The sequence below is a fragment of the Puma concolor genome, chromosome B4 (genome assembly GCF_028749965.1).
Source record: "Puma concolor isolate L17-30 chromosome B4, mPumCon1.1.hap2, whole genome shotgun sequence".
NCBI lineage: Eukaryota > Metazoa > Chordata > Mammalia > Carnivora > Felidae > Puma > Puma concolor.
In genome coordinates, this window is record NC_141673.1 from 108,809,216 (window position 1) to 108,835,321 (window position 26,106).

Genomic DNA, 26,106 nt, shown 5'->3' on the forward strand with positions numbered 1-26,106 from the left:
GAGAGAGGGAGACACAGAATCGGAAACAGGCTCCAGGCTCTGAGCCATCAGCCCAGAGCCCGACGCGGGGCTCGAACTCACGGACCGCGAGATCGTGACCTGGCTGAAGTCGGACGCTTAACCGACTGCGCCACCCAGGCGCCCCTTAATGCAGAAACTTTAAGGCCTCTGTGGAGAGCCCCGAGAACAAATGGGAAATACCACCCTGTGAAAAGGGTAAGTGTACCAAGACAGCAGCTGTTCCCTTAGCACCTGGGAAAGAGAAATTCCTATGAAGTTGCCAAGGTCTTAGAAGACCTTGCATTAAGACTCTGAAAAGAGACTATCTCAAATAATCTGATGTCCAGAAGTAATGACTTCATTCATTTCACAGTAGAGAGTGGGTTAGTTCTAGCAGCAGCTTAGAACTGCTTCTAGTAAGACCAGACCCAATAACAGGCCAAAAAAGAGAGGTGCAAAGGCAGAGAAGTCTGCATGCAAGGCACTCCAAGCTGATGTGCTTTTCTCAAGATGCCAGGTTTAAACTCCAATCCCTCCTACTCTACTCCAGAGCAGAGTGCCAGTGGCACTTCAGTCAAGAGTGTATCCAAACCTGGCTCTCAGGTGGCTGACACATGGCCAGTTGCTCAGCCAAGAAAGTGATTTTCAACTTCTCAGGGCTTTACCCATAATCAGACTATCAATAAGGACAAACCCACATCCCCATGAAAGCCTCTTCGAAATAGGTTCTCTCTTAAAGACACAAAATCTCAAACAGCCATCCCTTATCTAGCCAAAGATATATTTTTGGAAAGGAACTAAAATCCCGTCCAGCAATGTCTACAACTACCACTTGATACTCATATTTACAACGGTTACATCTTTGTTTTCATCTGTTAGAAGGTCACGGAGACTGCCCTGGAGAAGAAACAACAGTGCTGGGGACAGAGGCTCTAGAAGGCTGATGGAATGGGGCACACTGACCTGGACTCAGAGAGTCCTTGCTAACGAATGACGCTGTAGCATTGGCAGCAGGTGGGGGCTACGGTCCTCTGGGCCCCCATAAAGTACCCATCCATACACTGATTCCAAAAGAAAAAATCAGACCCTTCCCTCCTGCAAATGGGTCATGAGGTGGCACTGAGGACTACAGGGGATGGCGGTTGTGGGTCAAGCCAGCAGAGATGCAGACAGTCCCTAGGACCATGTGTAACCCTAATTCTGCCTAGGATAAGGCTAACTGACACCTGCTCAGGCCTGACTTTTGGGTTAGGTGTTAACAATTTACTTTAATGTAAACCCTATCTATGATTGTTTTCACTTTCATTACTATGGTGAAAACTCCCTAGGGTATCATGGAATTAATATGTGATTTCACATCCCATCCATGCAGGCCGAGAAAAAAGCAATGCCAAATTTAGCCAAGCACTTGCAGAGACTTAACAATGCTTCAAAAGAGCTGGCATTCGGTGCATGCAGGCCAACTCACCCCAGACCATTCCCCTAAAGACTAAAGAGAGCCAAACCCTTCTTACTGTTCTGTTCCCCTAATCTTTCCCCCCAGTCAGATCTCCCCTTCCCCTAAACCTCTGCTGGTTAGAACATATCCCAATGGGCCTTCTTGTCCTAAACCCACAGGACACACAGACCAGAGCGGAAGACCATCAGCCAGTCAGTAGAAACAGTCCTAATTCATTTTCTCACTCCAATTATTCCAGAATTTTCTGGAATTCCTACGAATGATAATATGTGATATTCCTATAAAGCTTTTAAATAAACAAGTTTCCATACATTTTAGCTTATTTGCTTTTTACAACAACCTTATGAAATAGAGAGGAGCAGGCTCTATTTTTTTTTCATTTTATAATTTCATGTTAGGCTCCGAGAAGGTAATGACCAAAGATGACAAGGATAATAGGCTGCAGACTTGGAACTCAAATTAGAATCTTTTGTTATCAAGATCTATGCTTGTTCCATTTAGACCCAGCCCATTTCTCTGAGGCTGTGGTCTTCCCAGAAGGGTAAGCACATTCTGAGGGTGCAGGGACAATTAATTCACTGGAAAAAACACTTAGACCTTCATTCTTTACAAGTTTTTTTTTTTTTTTAATGTTTATTTTTGAGAGAGAGAGAAGCAGAGTGTGAGCAGGGGAGGGGCAGAGAGAGAGGGAGATACAGAATCCGAAGCAGGCTCCAGGCTCTGAGCTGTCAGTGCAGAGCCTGACGTGGGGCTTGAACTCACGAACCATGAGATCATGACCTGAGTTGAAGTCAGACGCTTAACTGACTGAGCCACGCAGGCACCCCTAGACCTTCATTCTTAATTTATTTTTTACCCTGCCTTCTAAAATGTTTTGTAAATGCCCAATAGCAAATGCAATGTTAGTGGGGTACTGGCATGTACATAAGTATACATATTTTGGAATGTAGGTGTTCATAATTTTCACAGGGGGAGGCATAAAAACTTAGAGATACTCCTGTAAGGCTCCAACATGGTCCTGTATCACCTTCATTATTCTCACACTCTTTCCTGATCTCCTACTGGGAACAATAAAATTGAGGTTAACTGCATATCAATGTCATGCCATTTCTGACTTTTTCCCTCAGGTATGATTTGGCAATAGCTGGAGACAGTTCTGGTTGTCATAGTCTGGGGAGGGGGGTGTACTGACATCTAATGGGTAGAGGCCAGGGATATTGCCAAATATCCTACAATGCACAGGACAGTCTCCACAACAAAGAGTTATCCAGCCCAAAATGTCAACAGTGATGAGCTGGAGAAGCACTGGCCTAGAATTTTTTTTTTTTCAACGTTTATTTATTTTTGGGACAGAGAGAGACAGAGCATGAACGGGGGAGGGGCAGAGAGAGAGGGAGACACAGAATCGGAAACAGGCTCCAGGCTCCGAGCCATCAGCCCAGAGCCTGATGCGGGGCTCGAACTCACGGACCGCGAGATCGTGACCTGGCTGAAGTCGGACGCTTAACCGACTGCGCCACCCAGGCGCCCCCAAGCCTAGAATTTATATCAAACTATTTCTAATCTCCCACCAACAGGCCACCAGTCCACCAAATATTCTGACTGTGGCTTGACTGGACTGGGTGCATTAAGAACAAAGAGTAGTGAGCTCATGAATCTTCATCTCTGCTGCCAAGGTAAGACATCTTGACCAACGGAAATGCAATATATGAATGGCCAACTGAAAACTGCCATGCTGAACAGACAGCTCTTGGCTTGCTGCCCACAGAGAGGAAATCTAGGGAAGATGTTCAGATTGCTGAGTGAGGAGCTAGTTCTCATGCACACACTGAGCAGATGTACAAGTCGTTGCATGAGACACCGGGACTTTCATCACCCTATGGTACACCTCCACTTACAAAAGATGACCTTGCTCACCCTCAGCAATGCCACTCAAGGACAACTTACCCATACCCCCATACTGTCCACACTTATCTTACGTGCGAGCCCCACGATTTGGCGAAAGTAGGAATTAAAGGAGACTTCTCCTTTCACTCACTTTTAGCTAGAATAGTCTGTGACAGACACATTATGGCAGGACCTCTCAGTAAACCCAGGGAGAAAACTAGGCTTGAAGACACAATGTGGCAAAACGTTATCTTCTTTCTCTTTTTCCACTTTCCAAAAACATCTTATCTGTGAGCTCTAGGAGCTCCCTATCCTGTCATGCCTTTCCAAAGCTGTGTCCAAATGTGTTCAGGACACTTCTTGAAATCAGTTCTGTGCCTGCACCAAATTTTAACCAACAGGGCAAAACCAAAATTGTTCACCCAGAATGATATGTATATTTAGTCCAAAGATTTAAAAGTCAGTCATTTGACATGTGAGTTGAGTCAAAGTAGCCCAAACTTGTGCAGGTAAGAACATCCATGTTTCTCTGACATCACAGGTGACTCTATTCAAACTGTCGGTACAAAAGACGCATAGAATCATCTCTCTCTTCCCTCATACCCAAACTCTACCCGGGGCCAGGGCAAGGTAATTTCCTATGAGGACTGTGAATGATAGCTGTAAAAGCAGTAAGAATGAAAATGTCAGTTCAACCATCCTGGAGTGTTTTAAAGAAGTATAATAAAATGAGATAGTAGAGCCAGAGGATAAGCAAAGATTTATAAGTTAGAAGCACTGGGGTTCAGGGAACAACAACAATAAACATCTCCCCCCCACCCCCGCCAAACATAATTCCGTCTCCTCCAGGTTGTCAGCAAGGTATGTTCCCATTTGGAGGGACATACGCCTGTTCTGGGCTTATTCGTGCTAATACAACTTTAGGCTTGATTTTATCTGTAATGAGCAAAGACAGCTGACATGGAGAAAACAAAGAAGGAGTCCATTTCATATTATTTACAGTCAATTCAGTGATTATTATTCTCTTCCTCAATTTTTGATGTTTTCCCCCCCTCACACCTCAGTGATAAAACCTTTCTCTCTTTAATATAGTATCTTCCCAAAGGCACACTCCTAGCCCTGGGATCACGCCCAGGAAACTGGAGGATGTATATCTCTCAGAAATAATCCAAATGCACACTGATTAATTTATATAGCACATTCACACATGTTTACAAAAATCTTATTTGCGGAGCTACACATAGTGTTTTTCCCTTTTACCAAGTACTGACAAGGTGAGGTTACAGAAAACAGATGAAGGGAAGCTGTATGGCATAGTGTGTAAACAATGCTCTTGGATCTTCTGCATGGATTCTATCCTGACTCTGTATCGACTGTTTATGTGGCCTTGACCAAGTCTGTTCGACTTCTGTGTGCCTATTTCCTCATCTGTAATATAATACTTCCCTCACAGGCTACTGTGAGGATCACATGAATGCTATACATAAAACTCCTAGACAATGCTTAGTACATATAAGTGCTAGGTTATTATCGGTTATTATTACTACTATGTGTCTTCCTACATTATTTTCTATGAGTTAGTACATAGACTATAGTAAATTAACCAGTATTCATCACATGGGGGAAACAATAGGAGTTAGCTTCAAGTTTTAATCTCTTATTTTTATTTGAGTTAAAGACTTTCGCAGAGAAGGGGCTCCCTTGATTATAAATACAGACAGCTCTCTGGTGCAATATTTTCAGCAGCATGAAGGATGGTTGCTAGCTATCAGCAATAGAGCAAAGCCTTTAAGACTCTGGCTGTTAACTCCTACATACTATCAATTCCCCGTTACCCCAGATGCCCAGTGCTGCCTACTTCTACAAAGCCCTTCACTGAGATTTGGATAGCCCTGGAGCCACCTTCCCTGCACCCTGTGTCCCAATGTTACTAGGCTTTTGTACCAATGCTAATTCCCCAAGAAAGGTGAACCAGCTAAAAGACAGGGAAGTAGCTGGTTTAGAGTAATTCACATTAGAGTAACTCTAGGAGAGAATATTTACTTTTAAAAGAAGAACCTACTAACTCAAGTAAGTCTTTTGTTGGTAAAATGGTGGGAGGGAAACTTTATAGTTGGTGTCACTCTTAGTTCTAAAAACAGAGAAACAATAAATAAGCTGTTGGGGCACTTGGGTGGCTCAGTTGGTTAAGCATCTGACTTTTGATTTTGGCTCAGGTCATGATCTCATGGTTCGTGAGTTTGAGCCCCACATCCCATGTCAGGCTCCAGGCCCTGCACTGACACTGAGGAACCTGCTTGGGATTCTCTCTCTGCCCCTCTCTATCACTTGTGCATGCATGTACTCCCACACTCTCACTCCCTCTCAAAATAAGTAAATAAACTTAAAAAAAAAAAAGAATGAATAAGCTGTTATAATCCTATTATAATCAATATCAGCTAGTCACTGGTTATCGGGTTGAGCTCAGTCTAAGAAACCCCCTATGAGTTAACTTTTAGAGACAAACTCTTCTCCCTAAGGTTCCAGATAGAGTCTACTTAATCATACTTTTTAGTTTCAGGTTTGCTTTCTGAGCAGCTACCACATGTTGAGGATTACCCTCTCTAGAATGTACTTTCATAGTATTCCTGGCTTTATTATAACCTTGAAAGAACATGAGAACTGAATGAAAACATATTTATTTAGGCCTTTGCCAGTGAAACCGCTCTGGTTTTGTCCTATGTTTGCTGAGGAAACCAAAACTCACTGAGGTCCTGAGTTTTGTGGTGCCTTATGTCCTTGCCTGGTAGTGGCGGTCTTTAGTAACAGAACTTGGGGCCCTTACCCTTTTAGCTGAGTTCATCTTTTTCAGGGACTTGGCTTTAGTAGAGGCCCAGTAATACTAGGACACAGGGTACAGGGAAGGGAGCTTTTGAAGCTTAGAGAGGCAGAGAGCCCTGGGTGTAAAGTTCTTCTGGTAACAGGTGACTTACTATGAAATAATTACTAAAGGCCTACAATCCCAGGCAAGCACCTAAAAGAAATCAGGCTATACTATGAAACAGTGACAAAATGGAAATAATCCTGATATTTTACAAAAATACAGAATAAGGAATTCAATCACTTAATAGGCACATTTGGAACAGTTTCATATGATTAATGTACAATCACAACAAGCTAGGTAAGAAAGAATAGAGGTGAAGAAAACATACGAGGCCAATAGAAATTCTGACTCAGTTGTAAAAATTTTTCTACTAATTATCCTAGGATGGCCCCAGGAGACTCTGTTCTATAGCAAGGCAGAGCTGGGGCCCTGGACTCCCTTTCTGTTGAAATGTGTTCTAAAACTCCCCCTTTTATGCCAATGAGGGGCCCCTGTGAGGGGTGTGAGCCTTCTTCATATTTTGGGAGCTCTCGGACTATACTTGTGCGTACAGGTTGGGAGGAAAAGAACAACATCAAAGCAAGGCAAGGTCGAGTTTAGTTAGCTTGAGTTAGGGTTTGGGCGCTGGCAGTGACTCAACCTTTTGCCCATTGTCCTTCCTGGAGGCCCATAAAAATGCCTCAGAAATAATTCAAAATGTTCATAAACTACGCAAAGCTACGTGGAAGCTGACCCACAGGAAGTAAAAAAGGAAACAGTGTGCATGTGGCTAGTGAAACCTGGAAGTAATTGAAGGAGAGTCACTTCTGCTGGAGCCCCGCCTCTCTTCTCAGGCATATGGAAGGTGTTTCTGCGCAAAAGCCTACCCCGTCCAGAATGTAAGTGTTGAAGAGACAAGGAGCAATTGTGAAGAAAGAGCTATCAGGAGCCAACACACACAGCCGAGAATTATGGGCAGTGACGAGACAGAGAGAGGAACACAGCCCCATGGCCTAACCTAGGCAGGGAGTGCCAATTTGACTTTCCTCCCTCTCATTTCATTATGACTAATCTACTTGTTGGCACTTGCTGGATGCTTGGCTGGGTGTGAGTTTCAAGGTAAGGACTGGTTTTGGAGTCTCCATGAGGTTTTGGAGCCTTGAGAAAGGGACTGGGATTCAGGGAGGATTCTTCCTGAAATCTCTGTCTGGCTGCTATATTTAAGACAGGCCCACATAGGCATTTTTCTTCTATTTGTACGTCAAGGGGGACACTTGTGGGACCTGGGTCTGACATGGCATCATTTTGCCCTATTTTTCAGTATGAAAATAGAGTGGCCCATTTTCATTGCCTGTACTGCTTCCACATCTACACCAGAGGATCCCTCATAGGGAGTATCTAAATTAGGGACATCTTCAGGGAATTTATGAGAAAAAAGAGAATGGATTTCAAGAAGTTTCAGAAAGAAACTGAGACCCAAAGGGAATTATTCAGGGTCTTCACAATGGGTGGCACGGAATCACATCAGGTGTCAACATCTTCTTGTTAGATGCCTTAGGACACTGTTCTGAACAATGTTGGCTCTCCTCCCCTTTATTACTGGGGCATGGAAAAGGCAACAGAGGCAAAGGTCAAAAATTTGAAAATTATATACATATATTTATCCTTACTGATTCTTAGTCAATTTATTAATTGTTGCTTATTGCATCCCTCACATCCCAATTCTTTTTCTCCCAGCCTTTTTCAGGCACCAGGATAGGGACTGACTCATTTCAAAGAAAGGGGAACAAAAGATCATAGACTTGGAGGTGGGGGTGGGAATGAGCAGGCCAAGAGAGGCCACTCAAACTCTCTGTGGGGATAAATTCTGAACCAGCCATGCTCTGAGGATTACAAACAACGGTGTTCTGACAGAACTTTAGGCTCCCTGACAGGGCAGTCTGGTAATCTAGAATGCCAGGAGAACCCAGCACTGTGCTTCTCTACTCTGTGGGTTAACCTAAGAACTCTAGGTCCTAAGCAGACTGCTTCAGAGTAGAGGAGGCCAGGAAGGCCTTTTTAACAACAGACACCCAATTCTCTAGAGCCCAGTGGGAGCAGACTTGGTGCTGAGTGCTCCCTCACCAGCTGCCCTCTTTTGGCCCAATTTAGCACCAAAGGTGGGCTGTGCCACTGTGGTCCGTATGCCAACACTGCATAAGAGGCCATCACTGCTATGGTCACAGCAGTGTGTGTGAGAAGGGCCCAGGTTCATTTCTCCAGGCTTGAGAGTGAGTGGCCAAGCAGAACTGGATATCCTAGCTTAGTGTCTAGGCCACAGCAAAGACAGAATGAGAGAGACATCAGCTGGGGAGAACAGAACAAGAACCTTCAAAGTCACCAGGAGTGAGGTCACTGTGCCTTAGGCAAAAGCCTCAAAGCCGAGGAGAGAAACATAACTACCCCAGTTCCCTATAGCAGTCTGCTAGAGTCAGGAACAGGAAAGGCAGGCACCTGGCTCTGTGTCTCCATGGCAGACATGGGCTCAGTGTGTGTTTCTATCCCTCCATCTGCTCTAGTCCTCAAGTCCCTCATGCTGGCTGACTGGATGTGGGGCACAGGTGGTGTCTTTCCGCTCTTTTCTATCTGCAGCTGCTACAGAACAAAATGTCTTCCACATCCCCCGTGAATAGAGGCCCTTCTGTTAACGACAATCTATATTTTAGGTGTAAACAGCCCATTTCCCCATTTTAATACATCTACACTCTCTCCTGATCCCACCCCAGAACTGATAGTCCTGAGGCACAATGGCTTTCAGGCCCACTCCTGAGACCTGAAAAGCTAATCCCTTTCCCACCCTCCAAACAGGAAAAAGGGAAGGAAAAGAAAAACTCAGAAACCTGAAGATTGTTTGGAATTTATTCTCTTAAATAAGAATGGTAACATTCGTTAAAAAAAAATTAAAAGCACAACACCTTAGTTTCACAGCAACGGCAAAAACAAAGTTACACAATGAAATTAAAAAACTCACAAAGAAACACACCAAAAACTCACATCACAGATTAAAAACAAGGGCAAAAATAAAGGCTTTAGGGAAGGCCAGAAGCGGACAGGTGATGCATTCCTTGGCACAGTTCGTCCTCCCTTGCTCTGGCATCTCTGTACCACTGCCATGGGAACCTGGCTTGCTGCCATCCCCCCACCTCCACCCCAAGCCGAATGGCCCAGGAAAAAGGGAACCCCTTAATTCACTGATCAGGACTTCAAGGCCATGCTGCAGCCCCTTTAGGAGGGACTGAAAACAGTCCACTGCCCGAAAGACACCAAACACCGAGACAATAGGGAAGCTACAATAACTAACCCAATGTAACTGATATACAAGCCTAGAAGCAAAACAGAGGTAAGGTGGGGGGTTTGGTCTTCTGTGGCATTTCGCAAGCAACAGAACCCCTGCTTTCCTAGTCTGCTCCCAAATCAACTTTCCGAGGTTGGGAGTGTGTGCTGCTCATTTTCTGAGACATCCACGCCCCGCCCCCCCCCCAAAGTTTCCACCTCCACAGGTGTGCTGGTTGCTCTATTCCCGTAAATCCTGACCCTAACTCTAACCCAGGCCAGTGGCATGGTTCCCCAGTGTAAAAAAGCTCTCTTGATTTCCAGAACCAAGGAACAAGAAGCTTCAGAAACAGCTTCATTATTATTATTATTATTATTATTATTATTATTAGTTAGGACACAATATATAACTATCTACTTGTGTATATGAAATTAAATCTACATAAATATACATGTGTATGTGTATAAATATTTACACATCAACATCAAACTAAGACTTGTGGGGGAGGGCTGGGGAGTTCAGCTGGACTGTAAGATTCTCTTTGCTCTACTAAGAAGTTACCCAGAAACGCCTACAAGGGAAGGGAGCCTGGGAAGCAGTGAGATTTCCTAACTTTGTCCTGACAGGCAGGAAACCCAGGAGTGCATGGAATCCCTCATACTGCATGGCTATTCTAGCCGGTGTGGGAAGTGCCTGCATTTCCTAATGGCCCATGTGGCATCCAAACTATGGAATCTAATGGTGATCATGCAAGGGTTGTCTAGGGACAGGGAGCAGGCACCCGCCTCTTGCAATCTGCTAGGCAGCTTTTAAAATTAACACTATCTTTTCCATCCCATCTCTGTGGCCTGTACTAGAAGAAAAAAGCTCTTCTCTTAACTTATGATTCCCATAGCCTTTATGATTCATTTTTGATTGTCTTCTATATGCTATGAACTGTAAAGGGAATTCCTCTCACAAAGAAAGGATCCAAAAAACCTGCAGCTGAGGGTCTTGTATTCAAGGGGAAGATAACTCATTTAGGGTTTTTCTTTCTCTACCTGTTGTTGTCCCACTTTTTCTTAAAGTCAGGGCAGGTGCTAGGAGGCCAGGGTAAGAAAATCTGTGCCAGGTCCACTAATCTATTCAGTGTAAGAAGCTTAGAAACAAAGCATTTACAGATGTGGGGAACAGAAAAGAGGGTTTCTATGTTAAAAGCACATTATAAACAACAGCACTGTAAACAATGTCCTCCTCCAAACACTAAATTAGCAGCAGTTACAGATTAGGTTACCAGAGAAAGACAACACTGCAAAGCAGGCTGAAAGCAGGTTCTCTTAACTTGTGGGTGGTTTGGTTTTTTGGCAACGGCAGTAATTTTGGCATAACGGGAAAAGAACATAAGGGAAAAGAGGGTAATGCCACATATACAGAGGTGGCACAGGGCAAAAGCACAGCAGGTCAAGTGCCAGTCATAGCTTTTTCAGCTCTGCTTCCTGGGAGATGGGAATCTAGGAGGATGGTTTATTTATACACAGTGGAATCAAGTTCATTCATTTATAGTCTTTTCTTGTCTAGCGTGCAGGAGAGGAGATGTACCATGGGTCTGGGTTAATGACTGTTATTCATGACACATATTCTGGAACCCTGAAATACCTGAGTTTTTCTGAAGCTTTTCAAAAGGAAATTCTAGTTAAGCTTTAGTTTGAGATTTAAAGAAAGATATCCCTATCAAAGGAAAAAAAGAAATCTACTTCATGCCAACTCTAAACTACCACCCATAATTCCGTTCCTTTGCTACAGAGGCTAGCAAAGATCAGACACCTCCTAGGGGAAGTGCTGGAGCTCTGGAGCACGTTCAGACTCAGAGTTGTAACTTCCAAAAGCCCGAGTCTCCAGGGGCATCAGCCCCAAGCTCTAGTGTTCCCACTGCCCTACAGAGTACCTTAAAGTGGGGGGACAGTGCCTGCCTCATTCATTTTAGGAGCTCACGTGGTGATTCCTTTGGGATGCCACATCTTGAACCCCTTGTGCTAGAACATGTAAGTCATGTTCAGAATCAAGAACCACAGGGGCTGAGACATCCTCAGGGCTTTGATTTTTTTTTCACATTGCCAACTCTCATCTCCTTGCTTTGTAGAATATTCTTCTCCTTCTCTATGGAAGCTTTAATTCATTAGAACTGCTAAAAACCTGAGATCCATTATGCTTCCACACTAGACAGTAAGAATGGCAAAGTGAACCACATGGGAAAATGAACAAACTTGGCTTGTTCAGAAATGACCTGAACTTCATTGTGTTTCTTTTTGAAGAATGTTCTCCACTCGATACCCCAAAATCAAGTTCATTTCCTTGAGCTGTTTTACTGAATAGCCAAGTTCCTTGGAAAGTCCATCTCTGCTGGACGAGGCCCAGACTGATGAGGTGGAGCTCTCACTTGGTCAAGTGCATATTCTAGGGCTCAGAGCTGACCTCTCTGTCTAGATCCCTTTGGTAATTTTTCTCTGCCAGCACTTCCCTCTGGTGCTCTGAGAGTGTCGATTGCAAAAGGCTGCCAGCATTTCAGGGGAAAGACAAATTATAAAGGGTTTCAAGGCTATAGAAGGTTTCAAAGTCATTCGTGGCTTAAACATTCCTATAAAATGTTGGTCCAATTGGCAGGGCACTTAAAAAGCTTCCCTGGATTATAATAAGGGCATACATAGGAGGAGAGGCCGAATTTTACCTAGCTCAGCTGGGGTTTGCAGGGTCTCGGTTTCCAAATCCCTGCCTCTCTGGGTATATTCTCCCTTTCTCCAGTTCTTAAGCACAGGGAAGGAAGCAACTCTGAAAATCTCTCATTTGAAAGTGGAGTGGATAATCCTTCTCTTTTCCAATTTGGAAATTTCACTACCAACTCCTTCTCCATAGTTCCTAGCATTAGCTGATAATCTTTAGTTTTTATATGGTAATTTTCATGAGTTTGTAAATGGCTGCTTGAGATATATCTGCTGTGAAAGACAGAAAAAGTGTGAGATATAGAAACATGGCCCTGTTGACTTCCTGTCTCACCTACACAATGACCCTGGGCTGTGTCTAGTCTGGGGCTGTAATGAGGGCATTAGGACCACTCCACAGTTTGTGGTACACATCTCACAGGCTGGCTTGACATATAGCAAAGAGACTCAATTTTAAACTACAATTCCTCACAACAAACCTAATGTCCACGAGCCATGAGCTAAAACCAGAATAAATGTGTTTTTTAGAGGTAGGGATAGTGTCATTCATCTCCTGACATAAGGAAATGATTAGTTGAAATGGAACAAATTAGGGTTTGGTTCCATTAGAAGTTCAAATGCCCCAAAGTGATCAGGACAGGGCATGTCCTTTAGTGGGTTACAGGTCAAATAGAAGAGCCATGTCAGCTTATCTAGATACCTAAGTAGGGAGTGGGATGCAAAAATTTCAAGTTTGGGTGAACATAAATCCAGATCATGGGGTCTTATTGCAATTCCATGCTCTGTCAAAGGAGTCCAAGACAAGAAGGCCCTGTGACTCTAGATTCTCACTCGGGTCAGTGATAAAAGCAGCCTATTCAGAATTCCTGTTTACCTGGATGGGGCCTAGACCAACCACCCCAGTGTGTCTGATCGGTGTGGGCAGGCCCCAGGGCTATAGCAACAGTACTTTGAGATTCTGAATAGACATTACTGAAGCTTGGGTGATCCCGCTTACTAGATGGTGCCCCTACTGGCTCACGGTCTGCCAATGAAACTCCCCTCTGATTTGTACCAGCACCTCCGACAGGCCATAGAGAAAGGGGACTCCAAATGCAAGCAGCTGGCACATGAAAAAGGAGTCCAAAGGGTTTTGGGTCACTTGATGCCCAATCGAAGAAATGTTGCTTTGGAGGTGCTGGCTCATCCCCTTGGCCTTGTCACAGAGGCCAAGAGAGTGACGCGCCACCCAGCCAAACAAGGAAGTGAGGCTACCTGGGGTTCTCTCAGCAGGGCTGGCAACGGCGCTGGCCCGTCCATTTGTGTCCACAGTGGGGCCATCCTGCAGGGGTTCTCTGGCCTCCTAGGAAAGTCCGCAAGAAAAAGAAGAGTGACTGACTGAAGCACTCAAATCTCAGGAGGTGGTGACACCTGCCTGGCTGATTTACTGCGCTCACCTGTCAATCCAGGCTGTATGTCTCACAGTATTAAAAAAAAACAGGACATATTTCATGTAGAAATCACCAAGAGTCAAAATCTAGGTCTACCCTGGAATACCTTTCCTTTCCCCACAAGTGCCACTACAGTCAACAAAAACCTCTCAAGGATGTGTTAGCCTGCATGCTGACAAGGTAATATCATGTAGCAAAGGGAATACCTGGTTTATCTTGATAAAGACAGGTGGAGAAGCTAGTTACTCTCATTAAAAAAAAAAAAAAAGAAGGAAAAAAGGTACTTAGTAAAGTAATTCACAGAAATAAAGAAAGTGCAGATTATTTACAGCCACGTTCCTTTTCAGGGTGTCCGTCTCTCAGAAAGATGTTTATTTACAATGACAAAAGTCTTTTATATGAGTGAGCAGGAGGGAGGGTCTAATATAGTCTCTCAAATCCAACTCTGGTGGTGTGTGGAACATTACCTTAGTGAAATGCAACATTAGATTATACTTGAAGAGTTGGTTTCCTTCCCAAATGGACTGCGACCATCTCTCAGGTCATTCCCACCCAAAGGAAAGGCAATTTAGTGGCCTTTCAGCAGGCCCTGCTGGCCACACCTTCACCTGTCACTGTGCAGAAATGTGCCTGCTGCTTCTCCCCCACTTACACATAGATTACCATTACCTTGCCAGACAGAGGAGCCACTGCCGGTCTCTTCCTCTGTGCGGAGCCGGAGAGTCGATAACAGTAGTGTGGTTTGCAGTAGAATTTACCTGTGCAGAAGAGGCAGGAGAAAAGAAGTGAGCAAGACTCTTAATTCTGAACTTGACTCCCTCGTCTTAGCACACTCCTATCTCTCTCCTCTAGCCACAGGGTGCTGTCACCACTGCCCAGGGTTCTTGTCCAAGGAAGCCAAGCCCTCCCTATAAACTTTGATTTCAGCCCTCCTCTCCCTTTTGCCCGAAGGGGGAGGGGGTTTCTTTTGGATATGTGAAGGCCATTGAGCGATCACCCAATCAGCGCCCAGAGCAAAGACGTGAAGCCTGCATGGCAGGGCCAGCAAACAAAGTGGCAGTGTGTGTAGAACAAAGATGTGGTCACATGGAAAGCTGGGAGTAACATTTCTGGGGAAACCAGAATGAACATAAGCGCAGGGTGGAGGCGTGAAGACTGCAGGGGGTGGGGCGGCATTGAGCACTGGCTTTGACAGGACCCCCTCTGCTGCTCCCCTCTCCCACAACTATCCACAAGCCAGCCTTATGACCCCTTAGTGGGTGGGATCAGCATTAAAAACCAATACAAAATGAAACCAAACAATCCTGCCATGGACTATGAATAGAATGAAGCACAACAAAATGCATTAGAGTGCACAGTGGCATACTTAGAGTTAAGTATCAGTCCTTACAGCTTTTAGTTGTGTTTATAGGTGTTTACTGGGTCCTAAACATTTTCTTTTGCAGGTGTGGCCCAAAATTTGAAAAACAGATCCTGGCTTTTCCCATGACACCGGTAGTGGGAGTCAGTCACAAAAGGTCATTTTTTTTTTTTAAACCTTCCCTTACTCCCACTTTAAAAGAGCCAAGGCTTTTGAAAATTAAAGGACAGACCATACTATAGAAACTGTTGAAACAGGAGTAATCCCACTTATCCTTTTCATTTGCAAAGGGTACTCCTCTGACAAAACAAACTTTTCTGCTCTCAAAGTTAACATAAGAGAACCTAACCAGAAAAACAATAAAAAAGAGCAATGAAAACTAAGAGCCAGCTTTTTGAAACAATAAACCAAATGGACAAACCTATACTATACTATACTATACTATACTATACTATACTATACTATACTTTACTTTACTTTACTTTACTTTACTATACTAATTCAGAAAAACAGAAGACTCAAAAAAAAATCAGAAATGAAAGAGGAGACATTACAACTGATACCAAAGAAATAGGATCATGAGAAGCTACTATGTATAATTATACACTAAAAAGCTGGATAACCTAGAAGAAATGAACAAAGACCGAAAAATATATATCATACCAAGACTGAATCAGGAAGAAAGAGAAAATCTAAACAGACCAATACTGAGCAAGGAGACTGAATCAGTAATCAAAACTCTCCCCAAACAGAAAAGTCCAGGAGCAGATAGTGAATTCCACTAAACATTTATTTATTTTAATTTTTTATTAAAAAATTTTTTTAAATGTTTATTTTTCAGAGAGAGGAGAGAGTGAGCGAGCATGTGTGCGTGCACCTGAGTCAGGAGGGGCAGAGACAGAAGGAGACACAGAATCCCAGCCAGGCTCCAGGCTCTGAGCTATCAGCACAAAGCCTGCCACGGGGCCACTAACCATGAGATCACGACCTGGGGCCACTAACCATGAGATCACGACCTGAGCCCAAGTCAGACGCTCAACTGACTGAGCCATCCAGGCAGGCGCCCCCCCCCACCCCGCCCAATATTTATAGAAGAATTAACAGCAATCCTTCTCAAACTATTCCAAAAAACTAAACAGGAGGAAATACTCCCCAAATTATTTTATGAGGCTAGCACTACTCTGATACCAAAGCCAGATAAGTATACTACAAGAAAATTACAGACCAATAACCCTGATGAATACAAATGCAAAATTCTCAACACAATATTTGCAAACCCAATTCAACAAAACAACAAAGTGGGATTTATCCCTGGGATGCAAGGATGGTTCAACATACACAAATCAATAAATGTGATACACCACACAAACAAAGTGAAAGATAAAAATCATATGATCTCAACAGATGCAGAAAAAGCATTTGACAAAATATAACACCGTTTCATGATAAAAACATCAACAAATTGGGTATAGAAGGAACATACCTCAATACAAGAAACATCATATACAACAAAACCACAGTCAATATCATTTCAAAGGTAAAAGGTTGAAAACTTTTTCTCTAAGATGAGGAACACAAGGATGCCCACTCTCACCACTCCTATTCAAGAAAGTACTAGTCCTAGCCAGAGTAATCAGGTAAGAGGAAGAAATAAAAGGCATCCAAATAAGAAAGGAAGAAATAAAAGTGTCTTTGTTTGCAGATGGTGATCTTACATACAGAAAATCCTAGACTAGATTCCACTGCCAGAGCTAATCAACAAATTAAGTAAAATTGCAAGATACAAAATCAACAATACACAGAAAGTAATTGTTTCTTTTTTTTAAAGTTTATTTACTTATTTTGAGAGAGAGAGGGAGAGAGAAAGAGTAAGCAGGGGACAAGCAGAGGGAGAGAGAGAATCCTAAGCAGGCTCCACACTGTCTGCACAGAGCCTGACACAGGGTTCGATCTCACAACCTGTGAGATCATGACCTGAGCTGAAATCAAGAGACAGGTGCTTAACTGAATGAGCCATGAAGGCACCCTGAAAGCAACTGTTTCTATACATTAACAACAAAACATCTGAAAAAGTAAAGAAAACAATCCTATTCACACTAGCATCAAAAACAACAAAATACTCGGGGCGCCTGGGTGGCGCAGTCAGTTAAGCGTCCGACTTCAGCCAGGTCACTATCTCGCGGTCCGTGAGTTTGAGCCCCGTGTCAGGCTCTGGGCTGATGGCTCGGAGCCTGGAGCCTGTTTCCGATTCTGTGTCTCCCTCTCTCTCTGCCCCTCCCCCGTTCATGCTCTGTCTCTCTCTGTCCCAAAAATAAATAAAAAACGTTGAAAAAAAAATTAAAAACAAAACAAAACAAAAAACAACAAAATACTTAGGAATAAATCTAATTAAGGAAGTGAAAGACCAATACACTGAAAACTACAAGACTTTGATAAAAGAAATTTAAGAAGACACAAACAAGGGGAGCCTGAGTGGCTCAGTCAAGCGTCCGACTCTTGGTTCCAGCTCAGGTCATGATCTCGTGGTTCGTGAGTTTGAGCATCGTGTTAGGCTCTGCACTGACAGCACAGAGCCTGCTTTGGATTCTCTCTCTCTCTCCTTCTCTCTGCCCCTCCCCTGCTCTTGCTCTTGTTCTCTAAATAAATAAATAGATAAATAAAAGACAATAAAAAAAGACACAAAGGGAAAGATATTAATGAATTAATATTGTTAAAATGTCCATATTACCCAAACCATCTATAGATCCAATGCAATTTCTATCACAATTCCAATGGCATTTTTCACAGAAATAGAAAAAAAAAAAAAACCTGTAATTTGAATGGAGCCACAAGAGACACTGAATAGCTAAAGCAATCCCGAGAAAGAAGAACAAAGCCAGAGGCATCATACTTCTTGATTTCAAACTCTATCACAAAGCTACAGTAATCAACATAGTATATGGTACTGGCATAAAAACAGACACAGACCAATGGAACAGAATCAAGAACCCAGAAATAAACACCACATATACAGACAACTAATATTTGAGAAGGGAGCCAAGCATACTTGATGGGGAAAGGACAGCTCTTCCCAACAGTGATGGGAAAACTGGATAACCACATGCAGAAAAATGAAATTGACCCGTCTTATACCACTCACAAAAATGAACTTGCAATGGATTAAAAACTTAAGTGTAAGGCCTCGAACCACAAAACTCCTATATGAAAACAGGGGAAAAACTCCTTGACAGTGGTCTTGGCAGTGATTTCCTAGATATGACAGCAAAAGCACAAGCAACGGAAGCAAAAACTACAGAAGTGAGATGACATCAAAGTCAAAAGTGCCTGCACAGTAAGAGAAACAATCAACAAAATGAAAAAGCAATACTTCTCCCTACAGAATGGGGAAAATATTTGCAAATCATGTATCTGACAAGGGGTTAATATCCAAATATATAAAGAACTCATACAACTCAACAGCAAAAAAGCTAACAACCTGATTAAAAAATGGGCAGAAGAACTGAAGAGACAGTTTTCCAAAAAAGATATGCAAATGGACAGCAGGTAGATGAAAAGATGCTCAATATTACTAGTCATTAGGGAAATGCAAATCAAAACCACAGGATATCCCCTCACACCAGTTATAATGCTACCATCAAAAAGAGAAGAATTAAGTGTTGGTAAGGGTACGAGGAAAAAGGAACCCTGATGAATTTCTGGTGGGAATGTAAATTGGCGCAGCTACTTTGGAAAACAGTGTGGCTGTCCCTCAATAAATTAAAAATAGAACTGCCATATGGTCCAAAAATTCCACTCCTGGGTATATATTCAAAGAAACGGAAAATCAGGATCTTGTACAGTTTCTGCACTTCCATGTTCACTGCAGCATTACTCACAATAGCCAAGATATGGAAACAACCTTAAATGTCTGTCAATGAATGAATGGATAAAAAAGATGTGGTATATATACACAAGACAGTATTAGTCAGCTATGAGAAAGAAGGAAATCCTGCCATTTGTAATAACTTAGATGGACCCTGAAGGCACTTTGCTAAGTGAAGTAAGTCAGATAGTGAAAGACAAAAACTGTATAATCTCACTTATATGTGGAATCTAAAAAAAGACAAACTCAGGAGATAGCACAATGGTGGTTACCAGTGGTTAAGGGGTGGGGAACATGAGGAGATACTGGTCAAAGAGTACAAACTTTCAGTTACAAGATTAACAAGCTTGGGGAATCTAATGTACAGCATGGCGATTATAGCTAACCATGCTGTATTATATGCTTGAATGCTGCTAAGAGAATGGACCTTAAAAGTTCTTACCACAAAAAAAATTAGTAACTATGTGATAGGATGAAGGAGGTACCTAACACTATGGTGATAATCATTTTACAATTTATAAAAGTATAAGTCAACACACTGTACACCTTAAACTTATATAATGTTATGCGTCAATTATATCTCAATAAAGCTAAGAAAAAAAGGGGAGGACCTAAAAGTCAAAGGAAATAAAAATGAGATGGACTTCTTTCTTTTTTCCCCTTTACTTGGTGCTCTGATTACATCTTTCTTCTTTTCCTTCAAAGTAACTGATTTCTCTGTACTTTTACCTGTACCCTGCTTCCCAACACAAAATCTTTTAGAAAAACATAGTTTATGGACTTTTATAAGTCAAATAATATTCATATACATAATATGTTTTCTGAAACAGAATTTCCCACTACCTTTTGGCACTTAACCAGAACTCAGAAACACTACATCTATTGTCAGGAACACTGATAGCCAAAGGACCAACAATCTCACTGCTTTTTTCTCTATGAGGGGAGATGAATCATGGGTTGTTTTTTTTCAGCTTGGACAATCTGTAATAAACCATTTCACTTTTGTGAATTTTGGCTAAGAGAGAAAATGTAATTAGGAAAAGACAAAACTATTAGTCCTTGGATCGTATACTACTTTTTTGTCTGTTCTGTATTTTAATCTTCTTTATGGAACACTTCCCTCCTCCACGTGATTTTGATGGGCTATCAACCATGAGGCCTAAAATTATCCACCACAAAAATAAATATATGACCTATATAGGCCAATCATAATATCCCCTTTCCTTCTAGCCCACTGCAGGATATAGCATGTGGCTAAGTCAGGCTAACCAGAGCCATTCTTGGGGATTCTCAGGGATAGTGAGGAAGGGCAGCCCTTCTCTGAGACTGCTATCTAGAAAGAAGATATAAATCTAATGCTTCAACTTTAATCTGACTTGAGTTTCTATTACTTGTTACCAAGTCTTATTTTATTACAGTATCAGAAAACTACAGTTATAGGGGTGCCTGGATGGCTCAGTCAGTTAAGAGTCCAACTTTGCCTCAGGTCATGATCTCGCAGCTCCTGAGTTTGAGCCCTGCGTGGGGCTCTGTGCCGACAGCTAGGAGCCTGGAGCTTGCTTTGGATTCTGTGTCTCCCTCTCTCTCTGCCCCTTCTCAGCTCACATTCTGTCTCTGTCTCAAAAATAAATAAATGTAAGAAAAAAAAAAGAAAACTACAGTTATAGTTACTTTCACTCCTTTCTTGTATTTTTTCCCCTGCATTAGTTTGTTTTTTTCTACAAAGTAGAATCCTAGATTTTAAAATACAGCTCAGTAGGCTAACCTCCAGGGAATCCTCATTGAATTCTGCTACAGTATTCTATTTTAATAAAGAAAAGAGGCTTAGGTTTCAAAACAAGTCCCACAAGCCTAACCAAAAGGTAATTATCAAGAAAATTCCAGAAACTTGTTTTCTCTATAAATGCAGTACAATGTGATAGAAGGAATATGAGCTCTGAAGTCAGATCTCAGTTTAAATACTGTCTCAACGACTCAATAGGCATGTAAACTATTTAGCATTTTGAAACGTTTCTTCATGTAGAATATGAAGATAATACTCACAGGGTGAGATAAGTAAATGAGAGACCACATTATGTGTTATAGGTGCTCAATTAATGTCTTCTGCCTCAAACTCTTTCCACATTCAACTTGGTGGTACTTTTTGCTTCTTAGATTAATAACAAAAAGAGCTAATTATTTTTAATTATTATTTTATTATTTTTAAATACAATTTATTGTCAAATTTGTTTCCATACAACACCCAGTGCTCATCCCAACAAGTGCCCTCCTCCATGCCCATCACCCACTTTACCTTCTTCCCCACCCCCCGTCAACCCTCAGTTTGTTCTCAGTTCTTAAGAGTCTCTCTTATGGTTTGCCTCCCTCCCTCTCTGTAACTTTTTTCTTCCCCTTTCCCTCTCCCATGGTCTTCTGTTAAGTTTCTAAAGATCCACATACGAGTGAAAACATATGGTATCTGTCTTTCTCTGCCTGACTTATTTCACTTAGCATAATACCCTCCAGTTCCCTCCACATTGCTGCAAATGGCCAGATTTCATTCTCTCATTGCCAAGTAGTATTCCATTGTAAATATAAACCACATCTTCTTTATCCATTTGTCAGTTGATGGACATATAGTCTCAAAAAGAGCTAATTTTTATGTAACATTTACCACGTGCCAGATATGTATTATAACGTCTATCAATTAATTTAATCCTCAGAACTCAATAAGGTAGATATTATTATCCACCTTTTTCTAGTTGAGGCACAGAAGCATTAAGCAACCTGCCCAAAGTGTCCCCTACTCAGTAAATCTCACAGAGGACTTGAACCTACTAGTAAGCTTGACTCCAAGACCTATACCTTTAGTCACTACACTATAATGCCTGTCTCAATTAGTGAATACAACCACGCTAATGTTATAAACTACCCACAAATTATGGTTGATTCAGTCAAGCCACTGATTTTAGATGATCTAAATAAATGAAATCTTGATAATTAACTATGGGAAAGACTAGAAAAAGAAATTGGAGGAAACAGATGGCTAAAGGACAAGCTTAAGCCAAAATGGGGCCATGCATTTATTCATTCAATAACTTACTGAGTGCCATTATAGGACAGGTACAAATCTAAACACTGAGAATGTTCCAGTCAAGAAGACAGACTAGTCTCTGCTCGGATGGAGCAGATGATATGTGAATAAGTACCAAGCAGTGATGAGTACTAGAGATCAGGAGGTCTGAAAAATGCCCCTCTGAGGGGAAAATATGTGAGTGAAGAAGTGAATGACAAAAAGCCCACCCTGTAAAGATTAGGGGGAAGTGTATTCCAGGAGAGGAGACAGTGCCAACTGCTAAGGTAAGCAGTGGCCTAATCATGTTTATGAAATGGAAAGAGACCAGTGTGGCAGGAGTATAGTGAGCTAGGGACAGGAAATGCAGGCTGGAGTAGACATGCAAAGCTCTCAGCCCCAGCAGATTCTATTTGTACTACAGCGGACCATAAGAGTACAAATCAGGAGGTTGCAAAAATCCGATTTACATCTTTTAAGATTCCTCGGTTGCTTTGTGGAAGCAGACTATAGGGGGCAATGGTGGAGGCAGGGAGATCAGTAGTCCAGGTGGAAGATGCAGAGTGCGGTCAGGGTGGTACTCACAGAGATGGAGAGCAGTGGACTATTTTAGGCTTGTTGCTACCAATGGAGGCCCTTCACAAAACACCTTAGCCAGTAGGGTGTTTTCTCTCCTTGAGGCGACAGGGAATGACCTGATGTACTGTCTGATTTAGAGTCCTTGTCTTAAGAGCTGGCAGCAGTTGAAAATAAGCGAGTATTTGGGAAGAGAAAGAAGATCTTAGTTTTCGGGTAAACTGCATCCTTTTAAAAGAGCTGAAGGGAAGACTAATTAGGGACAAGGGTAAAAAAAGGTGGATGTTTCTCTAAAGTGTAAGATTCTCAGTTCACCTGTGTGGAGCTGACATGGGCCCAGAGTCACTAATCCCAGGAGGCCAACCTGGAAGGGATCCCAGAGGTCATTTAGTGCAAACCAGTACTTACTAGTTGTGTGAACTTGAACAAGCATTTACAACTTCTCTGAATTCACTTTCCTGATGTATATAAAATTGCAATAATAAAACTAGTTCTGTATAGGGTTGTTGTGAAGGCAGAATGACACGGTACATGTTAAAGAGCCCAGCATAGTGTGGGGGTTATTTCTTTCCTCCTACAAATGAGCTATGACTTTCCTGTCTTTTTCTTATCTGAGGGCCTTCAGTTAGATTTCTGAGTCACATGGTAATGTGGATGAACAACAGGCTAAAACTTCAGGAGCCCCAAAATTCCATTCTTTTCCCCAGTTCACTTGTCTTTTGTCGTGGGGCTGAGCTGATGAAAAGTTTATCTGGGTTAGAATTTGGGAAGCTTGTTTGGATCCACTGTCCTCCCCGCCCCAGTGTCAACAACAAAGCACCAACCAGCCTCGTCTGTGCCCAGTGTCACAGTCATTTCCACCTGAGCTCCTGTCGTTCTCTTGCCTAGTATGCCATCTCTTCCTCTACTTGGCCATTTCATACTTCTCTCTCAGAGTCTCACCTAAGGTCAGTTAAGTCATTCCTAAAGGCTACTGAGCTTCATTGATTTCTTCTTCCTCTAAACTTCTACAAAGTTAAAATCTGTACGTCGTCTGTTAGCCCTTAATCATATACTCTTCATTGTTGTTGTTGCTCCATGTGCCCTGGTCTTATCATGCCCAACAGAATGTAAGCTCCTTGAGGAACATTTTACATTTCATCTGTGTCCTCAAGAGAATGTGGCAAAGACAAGTACACAACAATCTATGGGCAAAAGTATTTGTAAATCAATTAATTGGCTGGACCTTGAGCGATCTTCTTTCTAGCCAGACTTCAGTAAAAGGCTAACTAAAATAACCCCAGCATCAAGGACAGTTAAAAGACACTGGATGGGCTCCATCTGCCAATCCCTACCCTTAGAAATCAGAGGCGTTACAGAAAGAGCAGGTGTGTAGGAATGGTGGAACAGAAAATTTGATACCTAAGAATATACTTTAGTTATTTAGTCAACTGTCTTAACTCTTCCCTGACTGGGTGGTGCTTTTTACTAAAGTTAAGGACCAGCTACCCCATAATGGTTAGAGTTAGCTTTTCTCAGTTCAGTACTTTGGCTGCTTTGTTGCTACTTCTGACAGAGCTGCCTATTTATTCATTATTAGCAGAGCCTGGATGACTAAAGTGACCACTTCCTAATGGTGGTGTCCCTCTCCTATGTGACATCACCTTACCATCTCCTCAGTCAAAAATTACCTACCAATATAATGGACATACCATAGTGTGATTTATAAGACATATATATGTAGTCATTCAGATAACCAAATATATTTCTCATGTATATTCGGTCTTCATCCAGTTTCTGACTCAGCTCCAAACGCTTGAAATTCCCCAAGTGTTGACAGAGATAAAAGTATCTTTGGCTGTAACAATTAATGTGACTTTTGGATCCCACCCAAGGGCAGGGGCTGTTGCCAGGAGGACCAACCATGTGATTTGAGGGTTGGACTTCCAGGATACCTCTCAACCCCTCAAGGGAGATGGGCTGGAGATTGAATCAAACAATGGCCAATGACTTGGTCAAACATGACTACACAATGAAGCCTCCATAAAAACCCAAGAGGATGGGGTTCAGAGAATTTCCAAGTTGGCAAACATATAGAGATGTGGGGAAAGTGGTGTCCCTGGAGACGGCATGGAAGCTCTATGCCCTTTCCCTAGACCTTGCCCTATGTATCTCTTCATGTGGCTGTTGATTTGTTATCTTTTACCATATCCTTTAATAAACTGGTATGTAAGTGTTTTCCTGAGTTCTGTGAGCCACTCTAGCAAATGAGAAGAACCTAAGAAGGAGGTCGTTGGAACCCCCAATCTGTAGCTGGTGGTCAGAAGCACAGGTAATAGCCTGGGGCTTATGACTAGTGTCTAAAGTAGGGGGCAAGGGACAGTTTTACTGGCCTGAGCCCTTAACGTGTGGAATCTGATGCTATCTCTGGGTCGAGTAGTTAGTGTCAGAATTGAGCTGAATTCTTAGACACCCTGCTGATGTTGGAGAATTACTTGGTATTGGGGCGGGGGTAGGGGACTCCACCACCCTGCCCCCACATTGGATTTGGGTCCAGGAATCCAAAAAGAGGGCACATAATGCCACCTCTATGAGGACTCCCATTAATCTAGATCTTTTCATTACTTTTGAATCAGTAAGCCTGCCTTTCAAGACATTCCTTCAGCATTCCATAGGAATGAGTGTAGTAGTCAGTTACTTTAAGGAGTTTTAAAGAGTCTTTAGATGGCAGGCATGCCAGCCTGCCTCTGTCTATTAGGCTTTATTGTTTGCATAATTCTCCACCTTCTGCTCCATTAACGTCGTTCTATTTATAAAAGCAACAAACATTACAAAAGGCCAGGGCTTGGACACTGTAGTAAATTAGATTTAGATCCTGTGCTACAAACTCTCAATTCATCAGAGAAACGGTGATGCTAGAGAGAGGTGGGCATAATTCAGTCATCCTCAGGAAGCAAAAGTCTCAGAACCCCAAGGGCGTGAAATCTAGTTTCAATTTGCTGTTATTGACCAGAGGCAAGAAATGTGACTTCCACAGGCCTGTCATTTCCCCTTCTCTAAAGTAAAGACAAAAATACCTTATTCTCTTTGTGTCCCTTTTATCTTAAGATCCCACCCTGAGGTAAGAAAGCAAGTGTCTGTGAAGCCAGGGAAGTGATTTACATTAACGCATGCCATTCTCATTACCGTCATTACTGAGTAATGCTGTGCTACAGCTTGGTGACTTTAGGGAAATATTTATAAGAAAGAGTCTTAGAGAAAAAATAAAGAGTAGAGGGAGATGGATGGGAAGGGTTAGGAGAGGCAGAAAAAATGTATATATAAGAATGCAGTAAGAGCCCTAAGGTCAGCTCACGTGGAAAAAAGTGCCCCTAAGCTCAGTTTCTAAGTATGGCCTCAAGTGCAAATAGACTCACCATCCTCGATGTCGTAGGCATAAGCCGAGAGGCGCAGGGTAGTGGCGCAGTACTCGCATTTGAAGCAGCTCCGATGGAAGAACTTGCCCTCAGCACTCAGTCTCTCCATCACGTAGACCCGCTTCTGACAGAAGTAGCACGTGTCGCTGCCTCCTAAGTTCTGTGGGAACTCCTTCTTTATCGAGCCCTGTAATGGGGGATGGTGGAAGATCTGTCAGAGCCAACACTTCTTAG

The 26,106-nt window shown here is 42.5% G+C and overlaps 1 protein-coding gene across 27 annotated transcripts in view; it reads right to left on the reverse strand.

Moving 5' to 3' along the window:
- Positions 1-26,106, reverse strand: part of MICAL3 (microtubule associated monooxygenase, calponin and LIM domain containing 3) — a 228,696-nt gene that overhangs the window by 64,611 nt on the left and 137,979 nt on the right. For all 27 annotated transcript variants that reach the window (XR_015253912.1, XR_015253913.1, XM_086714507.1 and 24 more), the window contains 3 exons: positions 25,873-26,059; positions 14,297-14,385; positions 13,452-13,539 (listed from right to left, as the gene is read on the reverse strand). Coding sequence is in view for 25 of the 27 variants with exons in the window: in XM_086714507.1 (XP_086570633.1) it covers positions 13,452-13,539; positions 14,297-14,385; positions 25,873-26,059 (364 nt within the window). In the remaining 2 variants the exon portion in view is untranslated. The remainder of the gene's footprint in view (positions 1-13,451; positions 13,540-14,296; positions 14,386-25,872; positions 26,060-26,106) is intronic.